Source organism: Alligator sinensis, unplaced genomic scaffold (assembly GCF_000455745.1).
Source record: "Alligator sinensis unplaced genomic scaffold, ASM45574v1 scaffold858_1, whole genome shotgun sequence".
NCBI lineage: Eukaryota > Metazoa > Chordata > Crocodylia > Alligatoridae > Alligator > Alligator sinensis.
The window spans coordinates 705,359-715,016 of NW_005842079.1; the positions used below are offsets into that span (position 1 = coordinate 705,359).

A 9,658-nucleotide genomic window follows, 5' to 3' on the forward strand; every position below is an offset into this window, starting at 1 on the left:
CCCAGCTGGCCAGTAACAGAGCTGAGATTAGAACCCAGGGGTCCTGAGTCCAAGTGCTCAGACCACCACTGTGCCACCTGCTCTTTTACAGCAGAGCTGTCCTTCCTGAGGGTGCCCAGCCCTGCCAGCTTGGTTACACACGAGGTGCTCCAAACCCAAAGGAGCTTTGTCCAGACTTAGCCATTCACATCACAGGTCAGAGGCAGGGGCTCAGAGCATCTTAGCTTTGCAGTGAATGTGCTTGGGACAGGCTCCAGTGCCAGGCTGAGTGGCATCATGCTGCAGAGTGCCACAGTTTACCTGTCAAGTGTGACCAGATAGGCACTGTGCCCTGCTGTATGACAGCAAGTGGCATCTTGGGATGAATTAGGGAGGCAGTGCTTCCTCATGCAGAGGGGACCTGCTGGTACTGCAGGATAGAAGGGCTCAGTGGTCAATGGAGTTGCTGACTCTGGTGGGTGCCTCCCCCTTCCCACCACCTGCCTTACTGTAGGCAGTCGGAGAAATCTACAGGTCATCCCTTCTCTGAGGCGGATCCTGCATCCACCCTCCCTCCCCCAGCGCCTTGGGAAGGGGGGGCTGTAATCTGATCTCACTGTCTCCCTCTCTCTTTTCTCCCTTTCTGGCTGTCTTAGGCTCAGAGTCCAGTGCCTTAGCTCAGAGGAGCTCGAAAGCAATCATGAGCCACACACGCTTGCTGCTGTTGCTCTGCAGCCTGGCTGGGAGCACTTGGAGCAAGGCGGCCAGTACCAACCCAAGGCTCAAGCTCTCCTTCTCAGGTAAGTGGCATGTCCTGTCCCAGGCACTGCTCAGTCCTAGCTGGAGAACACAGAGGGGTGCAAGTCCCTTCCTGCTGTCAGTGTCCAGCCAAAGCTGGATCTCAAGATGTATCTGGTGCACACCTCCCTCACCCCTGGGAGGGGCAGTGGAGTGACCCCATATAGCACCTGGAATGCAGGCTCTGTCAGACATGCCTGGCGAGTTAATCAATCTGGGAAATGGTAATGAATTAACAAGGGGGGCAGCACACAGCCTGCAGGATGGCTTCTGCTCTCCGTCAAACTGGCCAAGATCCGCAGTCACACTGGAAATCTAGAGCAGCAGGGACCATGATCAGACCTCACAAATCCAAAGCAAGCCAGTGGAACTGCACCACCGGTGAGACCTAGAGCAAAATCCAGCCCAGTGCACAGCCAAGTTTTCAGTCTCTAGTCAGTAGTTTTGAGACAAAGCAGTGGAGATCTTTTTTGGAAATGAAACACTTCCTGGGACTCTTCTGTCAGTAGTCAGGCAGTAACTGCCATGGGGCATGGTGGGCTGCCCAGCTCACCAGTGTCAGGGGTGCCTGTGGCATGGCTGTGCCCACCTGTGTAGTGTGTTTGCAGAATATGTACATTCACAGCCAGCACTTCCAGCCAGAGCCTTCTATAGCAAAGGGGAGTTGCCAAAGGTGTGGCATTAGGGCTGGATTCCTATGAGCAATCTGGAGGCCAGATCTTTGGTTGGCATCAGTAGGCACATCTCACATCAGTGGAATTGCTCTTGTTGATGCCAGCTTGGTTTGTGTGCTTGGCTACAGTACATCCACATGCTCCTGGCCTGTATAACCCTCCCATAGGGGTTGGCAGCACTTCAGCATGAGCAGTGTCTGGTGCCAGGAATGCTGTCCTTCTTGGGGTTATGGGCAAGACTGAAGCCAGCACAGCTGAGAGTGATGGGGGCAAGCATGCAGGGGTTTTGTCCCATGCTGAGATGCTTGTATGAGTGTGACGAGGAGGCGGGAAGCTTATTACAGCCACGCTGGGTCACTCAGTGTCATGCTGCATCCCTTGCCCTTGCTGTGAACCGCTGGGCCCTCTGCATGCTTCATAAGATGCTGCAACCCCCTCCACCATCCCTGAGGAATAACACTGGTTTCAGCTGTGCGTCCAGCAGATTAATGCTGACAGCTTTGATCTGCAAGTACTTGAGCTCCCCAGCATGGAGGGTCCCTGCTCCAGAGCCAGGGGGCTGCAGCTTGATCAAGTGCCCCATTGCATGTAGGGCTGGAATGTCCCATTCAGTGTGGATAGATGATGTTGATGGTGCAGCAGCAGTCTTCCTCTTGGATAGTGGGGCTGAGCTAGTCCCTGGGGCCAGCTCAGGCCCCCATCCTGTTGCTCTGGTGGGACCTGATCTCTGACTAGGGAGACTCCCACACCCCAGGTGTGACCTTCTCCCAACAAGGCTGTGAGGGAATATCTCAAAGGAAAAGGGGGAGACTTAGCTTAGTGCACCAGCCCCATCCATGAAGGGGAGTTGGCTGAATTCAGGCAGGGGGTGGTGCTCACCTTGGGGGAGCCCACAGTCCCAATCCCGCTCCAATCAGAATGGCTCAATGGTTCCACACTGTGGATGACAAGCCTTTCCAGGGGCTGGCAGCCTCTGCTAAGCAGTAATTGTTTTTTCTTTCTGTTCCCCCCTCGCCACTGGAGCCTTAGGGCAGGTGGGAGCGTGGGGGACTTTCCCTCCACTTCCACTGTCTAGAACCGGCAGCCGGCACCTTTTAAGAGCAGAAACAAAGGAGACTTCACAGTGGTGATTCTGTGGAATTACTGGCAGGTGCCCTGGCCCGGGCAAGCTCTTCCCATAGAGCCTCCCGCTCTCTAGCCAACACCTAACCCTGGTGCTGTGAGGACTCAGGCCCAGAACTGCACAGGCCGAGTCTTGCCCAGCACAGTGCTGCTGTGAATCCCCTGGCAGTCCAGAGTGGAGTCATCTTCATCAGTGCTCTTGTGATGAATAGGAGGTGGGAGGTAAGCAACAGAGGCTTGTGCCTGTTGCTTCTGGACCAAGCTTAGAGCAGCCGGTAGGAGGGGGAAGGAATCCTGAATGGGGTGGAGGAGGCCTCAAAGCTGCTCTAACTCCCACCCTGGCAGTAGCATCCCCCCAAGGGATAATGTAGCTGTGCTGAATATAAGCAGTGTCCACGTCCATGTACTTTCCCTCCCCAGGCAGGGGGCCTGCTAAGAGCACTGTTGTATACCCATGGTGTCCCAATTGCCTTGGGGCACCCCCATGGAGCCCAGGTTGGTTCTGCTCCTTGTTAGCCCCAGTGTGGCATGAAGGGTGGGAGCGCAGCCCCAAGTCAGGGGGACCCTTTCTGCCCCTGGCCTGCCTGCAGAAGTGATCAGAGGGAGCTGCAGGGGCAGCACTGCCTGGATCTCTGCTGGGCATTTACCCTTTGCACCAACAAGTCCATCACTGTGACCAGCCTGAAACTCATTGAGGAAGGGGGAGTCCCTGCCTCTTGGTTGATTTCCAGTAGAGTTGCTAGGCAACAGCATCAGGTTGCCTGGTTACCGCACGTGATACCACTCCTTAAATATTCAGTCAAGTTCTTCAGCCAGGCATCAGGTCAGCCTGAACAAAAGGGAAAGGGCACCAAGAAGATGAGATCCCTGCTGTGCCAGAGCCAGGCTCCCCAGCAGAGGGCACTGCAAGGCGTGGGCCAGAAGTTACTCCCCACCCTGCACCATCTCGAGTCCGTTGACTCCAATTCCTGCATCTGCTCCATTGAATTTTGTACTTTGTTCTCCCAGAGCAGCTCTGTGCCCTCCCTGCAGAGGTCAGTGCAGGCTGAGCAGCAGCATCCTGCTCCCAGGGATCCAGTGGCTGTAGGTCTCTGCCCACCCAAGCCCACAGGCTTGTGTGTGGAGAGTGAAATATGGTAACCATGGGGGCTGTACTGGGCTGGGTCATGATGTGGATGGCTGCAGGTTCCTCCATGGTGCTTGGGTCCATGTGGTAGGAACCAGGCACTGGCCCCTCTCCCAGCCATGTTAGGTAAGGTGGTCCCTGTCCATGCGGCAAGAAAGAAGCGGATGGGGATGGGCCCTCCGTGTCTGAATAGTGAACTGTGTGTTGAGCCATATGGTCAATGCCAGAGACCAGCCTTTGCCCAGCCCCTGTGGGGAGTGTGGAAACTAGCCAGGCTGGGGATGCTCCTGCTGTCCCCTTTCCAAACTGTTGGTGACTGGAGGAAGGGGCCTCTGAAGCACAGCGTTTTTAACCTGCCTGCTCTGCTTCACCTGGAGTGTCACAGTTGTAGCGGGACAGTTGATTCCTGGGAGCGGGAGGACCCTGCTGCTCACTCTGTGGGATGGAGGGCAGACTTGTAAGGCACTGGGTAATAGACCCGGCCTCTCCCTGCACTTGCTTGGACCTGCCTTTCTCAGCACTTGATGGCATCCCTGAGGGGGTGATGGTGCATGGAATGTGCACAGATGTGTAAGGACACACAATTGCCTGTGCAGGTACATGGTAACCCAGGATCACAAATGTGCACACAAGATGCACAAACCTTGCAATGTCTCTGGCTCCTCAGCTCCTGGCCTGGCTCCTTCCTGATGTTGCTTTGTTGCTGCTCGCCCAGGGTTCTGCAAAGGCATGTTAGGGGCAGGAGGGTGGCACCTGAGTAGGGTGGGGAGGGCACAGAGAGCAGGGAGCTGGCCTGGCTCTGGCCCCAGAGCCATGCCGGGCTGCCTTGTCCCACAGCCATGGTGCACCACCCCAGCCAGCAGCTCATTAGTGGGCAGTTTGCTTCCCTGCAAGCGGCTTTCTTTAGCCTCTTCACAATAGTCCATTTGTTCCCACTGCTGTGAGCAGATTAGCCTCTGCAGGCAGAGAAAGGGCCCTTTTTCCCTCAAGCTGCCTCTTGTGCTGAGCGATTAATGTTGGGTTGTGGCAGGGGCTGCTAACCTGCTAAAGCTGGTGGGATGGCTTTGGGGGAGGGGAGGAGAGAGGAGGGGGAGCCTCTGGGTTGAAGTAAGCCAGGACTGGGCAGCCAGCTGGTCTGAGTGGTAGCACTGGGACTGCATGTGCTGGGCTGCCCAGTGTACTCCATCATGGGGACTGTGCCCTGCAGGTGCACTTGCAGGTAGTGGGTACTTGAATCCTACAGAAAGTCTCTACTCTTATTTCCAAAGAGAAGGAAGAGCACATGATATATGGGGAGATGGCTGATCCCATCAAAGCCCCAAACCTTTGGCAGAACAGCAGCTCCAACAGCCACTCATGTTCTTGTTTCTGTAGGGAGCGGTCCTGTATAGGCCTACAGCACAGGACTGGGAGTCAGGACCTAGGGTTTCTCCACTTTTGGCTCTGGAAGGGAAGCAGGGAATGGTAGGGGAGATTCCAGAGAGAAAGTCAAGGCCTAGCGGGGCTGGCCTGTGCCAGAGCCCAGGCATCCCCTGCAGAGTTCATAAAGGGGCAGAGCAAAGCTTACCACAGAGCCACCGCTTCCACTTCAGCTCTCGTTTCTCCCTCCAGAGTTAAAGGCTCGCCACGGGCTGCGCACCCATGAGCTGGAACACTCCTGCTGCTACGACACACTGCTCTTGGATGAGGAACGTGGCTGCCTCTTTGTAGGAGGCAAGAACCACCTGGCGTCCCTGAGTCTGGACAACATCAGCAAGCAAGACAAGAAGGTAACAGCCCGGCTCCTGCCTCATGGGGTCAGCATGGGAGGTCAGCATCTCAACCAGGGGTGCCCCCAACCTTGACCCACAGCATCCTGCCATCCCAGCCCAAAACTCTGCCAGTGCCCCCTCCATCCCAGCCTGCAGCCCCTGAGTTCCTCCTCAGATGATGTTGCCTGAAGTGAGGGAAGGAGACTTGGGGATCTGGATGTCAGTTACCAAGCACCAACCTGAGGCCCACCAAACTTGGGTCAAAGTCCTTTGCCCCTGGGGCAGCAGGCTCCAGAGTTTCTCTCAGGACACCTCTTGATTGTGCAAGGCCTCAGCTGCACTGCATGAGACCTAACTGCAAAGAAAGCCACCAGCTACGCCTCTCTGGGAAGGGGCCTGGATGCAGCTCAGCTGTGTGCCGGCACACCCCAGGCTGCCGTGAATGGGGTGCCCATGCCCGGGGTCCAGGGGAGGGAGCTACCCGGGTCCAGCTGGGCTTGGGATGCAGCATCCACTATGGCTCTGGTAGAAGCAGCAGCTGATTTCTCCCCCAGCTCCTTTCAACCAGGACATTCATTAAAGGCAGTTTCCTGGGGGAGTTGGCAGGGAGCAGGAAGAGGAGGAGGCTGGAATGCTAGGAATGTCGCCTCCCAAGGAATCACCACTCCCTTGCCCCTCCCTGTTCAAGGGTGCCTAATCCCCCAGTCTGCCATCTCAAGCGCAATAGGGACCCATGTAGATCTGGATTGAGGGAGACTGGCTGGGCTGAGGAAGAGGCCAGGGCCAGAATGGCCAACAAGGGCTGTGGAACAAGATTGAGTAGCACTGTGTTGGGAAGCATGTCCAGTGCCTACCCATGTTTACTTAAAGGTCAAAAATGTAACCATAGGCTGTTGCTCCCCTAAACTTACCTACTGTCTCCACAGATATACTGGCCAGCACCTGTGGAGTGGAGGGAGGAGTGCAACTGGGCTGGCAAAGACATCAATGTAAGTGCCTGGTTGGGCTAAGCCAGTGGGAGGGCTGGGGGATAATGCAGACTGCACACTTCACTAAGAAGGTCTCTGGGACCCAGATCCCTGTTTTGGCTGTGCCAGGCTTTGGGATGAGTCCAGCCCCTTCAGCCCCTTGGAGAATCTTTCCAGCCATTCCCTGGCAGCTACAGTGAAAACCTCAGGCCCTTCCCAGCCAGTGTGAACTCTGTATCCTGGTGATGGAACTGCTGGAAGGACATAATGCCAGGTACCATGCCCTAGATGCCAACCTATCCTGCCAGCCTGGCATTCAAGCAGAGCTTCCCAGCATTTGTCCCTAGGGACAGCCACAGTGAGCATCAATGGGGGTCCTGCCATTGACCCCAGTTTGGTGATCTGAGGGTGGTACCTCCTGTTTGCCCTTGGATACATAGGATGGAGCTGGTCCTGTGCCCCTGGGAGGGTGTAGGGCCTCTTGGAGCATGGAAGAGATCACACAGAAGGGCTGGGTGCTGCTGAGCTTTGCTACATCACAGGTCAAACAATCTGGTGCTGTCGTGAGGAGTGTGTCTCCTGGAACCATGCCTGATGGTAGACCCCAAAGTCCCTCCCTTAGGGTCCATTCCACAGGGGAGTCCAGCACCCCCTCAGCTGGCATTGTCCTTAGGGTTGCCCTGCAGGGCTAAGCCCAGTGAGTACACTCTGACCTCCTGAAGGGGCCTTCTTCCTTCTCCTGGAACAACACCCCCCCCCCCCCCCACACACATCCACACACGCTGAGGAGAAGCAGGGCAGGGGTATTTCCCATCAGCCTGTCCCTTCCTAGTGACCAGACCGGTTGAGGCAGTCTGGCACCCCACCTGTCCAAGCCCACTTGCTGACCTCCTGGGAGATCAGTGAAGCTGGGGTAGGGAGGAAGCCCCAGGATGTGGTGAGATCTGCTCTGGAGAAAGGCAGGGACTGGGAGGGAGTTCTGACCTGGGCAGCAATGCAGGGTGATAGCAGGAGCTAGAGATGCAGCATCATGGGGGGCAGTGCCTCTTTTGTTCAGCTGTGGACCCCTCCTGTGGGCAAGATGATCACAGCTGCTCCTTTGGCATTGACCTGTTAAGAGCAGTTGGGGGGGGGCAGTGGGACTGGAGTGAGCTGCTGCTGTGGATAAGGATCCACAGGAGGCTGTTTGCTCCTTTCCTGCTGTAGGGCTGGCCCACATCTAGATCAGACCTGGACAAGACTGAGGCTAAAGGAGGAGTTTGTCTCTAGGATCTCCCTGATCCAGAGGGCTGGTGGGGAGACAGTGAGGGGTTTGCCCATGATCTCAATGGAGACAGTTGGTTTTGGGGGAGAGGTGCCCAACTGACCTTTCTTTGAGTTTTAACCCTTTTTGCCCTGCTGTGGTGGCAGCCTGGGCCCTGTTCCATCCCACTGCGGTACTAGCTGTCCTCAGCCCCCAACCATCTTGGCTCGCTACCCTCAGAATCAAAGAATGATAGAGAAGTCAGGGCGGAAGGGATGTCTAGGTCACCTAGTCCAACCCCCTGCCTGAGGCAGGATCATCCCTATCCAAACCATCCCACACAATTCCTATCCAAACCATCCCACACAGTTCCTTTCCAAACCATCCCACACAGTTCCTTGTCCAACCTATTACTAAACTATACAGTCAACCCTGCCATACAACTACAAGGCACAGCACTCTAATCTGGCACAGATTAAGCAGGGCACAATGGTGGTCAGAGTCCTGCTGCCTTAAGGGTTGTTAAAATTCAGACGAGAGACCCAAGGAAGAGAGCCATGCCCTACCCACCCCAATCCCCCTGCTACAGAGGTAGGCAAAACCCCCACAGTCCATACCAGTCTGACCCCAAGATAAAATCCCTTCCTGATTCCAGATAAAGTGATTGGCCAGAACCTGAGCAGAAGGGCAAGACCCTGTAGCCCAGAACCTCTGGGTTGAAGTCCCAGCACCAGCAGTGGCACACCCCAGTCAAATTCCCCAACATCGGCTGCAGCAACACCCAGTGCCTCTGAGGAAGGGGAAAAAAACCCTGGCACCTATAGCAAGAGGAGGGAGAAAAATAATCCTTCCTAGCTCCAGCAAAGTCCAGAAGCATTGGAAAAACCAAACACACTCCATTCTGCTCTGCAGCCTGGGGACACCAAGCATAACTCCACACATCACACCATCTTACTGGACAGTCAGGCCCCCCCCCACACTTTCTGTATCCCTTCCATAATCTTATCCTAGCTCCTTTAAATATATTTCGCAACTAAGCCAGTTGTGGAGCTCTGCTTCATTTTTCTGGTGCTGGAATATGGTCATCTCCAATATCTACCTGCCATAGGATTCAGCCCTCTTTTCATTATCTCCCAGCAACCCATGTGACGTGGGGGGCTCTTGGGCTTCTAACTGTTACTCTTAGCAGAGCACTCCAGGCACAGCTGCTTCTAGATCATCCTTAACCCAGGGGTTTTCAACTTTTTTTAATAAGTGTACTCCCAATGGTCAGACGTGGAGCAGGGTGGGGGGTGGGGGAGGTGGTGCATGGCCAGATAAAGAGAGGATGCAGGATGGTGGGTGGCAGCAGTGGCCGCATGTGAGTTTCCCTCCTGTGTCCAGCAAGCCAGGCAGTGCCTGTGCGGCCCGCAGAGAGGCACTGCTGCTGTGGCCCCCCACCCCCGGCCCTGCTCCTGGGAGGCAGTGATGCGGGGTGGTGGGTGGTGACACCCCATCCCCACCTGCCCGTGTATACCTCCTAGAGCCTTCCCAAGTACCCCCGGGGGTACACATACCCCCGGTTGACAACCTCTGTGCTTAACCAATGCTTATCCAGCCTCTTCTTGAAAACCTCCAGTGATGCAGGCTCCACAGCCTCTCTAGGAAGTCTGTTTCAAGGGTGCTGAAACCTCTGGGCTGTGGGTCATATGAAGCCTGCAGAGCCTTGAAATCTGGCCTGGGGTTCCCCATGGGTCAGGAACTCTAGCAGCAGGGAAGCAGTGGTAGTACTGTCACCCCACCCATTGCCAAAATCCCAAGCCCTGTGGGCCAGGTCAGAGCCAGGCCACCAGCCTCCCTCCCATAGGCCCAGATCAGGGCACAGCCACACCTCCCTCCTCCCCTCCCTCCTGCAGGGCTGGAGCATGCCCTCTTCCTCCTCCAGGCCAGGTTGGGGCCAGGGCACGCCCCCTTACTCCCATGAGGTCAGGTCAGCCCGCACCCCTGCCTGGCCAAAT

General features: G+C 56.0%; 1 protein-coding gene across 9 annotated transcripts in view; it reads left to right on the forward strand.

Moving 5' to 3' along the window:
• SEMA3B (semaphorin 3B) overlaps positions 1-9,658 on the forward strand; it is a 93,120-nt gene that overhangs the window by 61,606 nt on the left and 21,856 nt on the right. For all 9 annotated transcript variants that reach the window (XM_025204378.1, XM_025204383.1, XM_025204374.1 and 6 more), the window contains exons 2-4: positions 636-779; positions 5,311-5,468; positions 6,377-6,439. In XM_025204378.1, coding sequence (XP_025060163.1) covers positions 680-779; positions 5,311-5,468; positions 6,377-6,439 — 321 coding nt within the window. In that variant the 5' untranslated portion in view covers positions 636-679. The remainder of the gene's footprint in view (positions 1-635; positions 780-5,310; positions 5,469-6,376; positions 6,440-9,658) is intronic.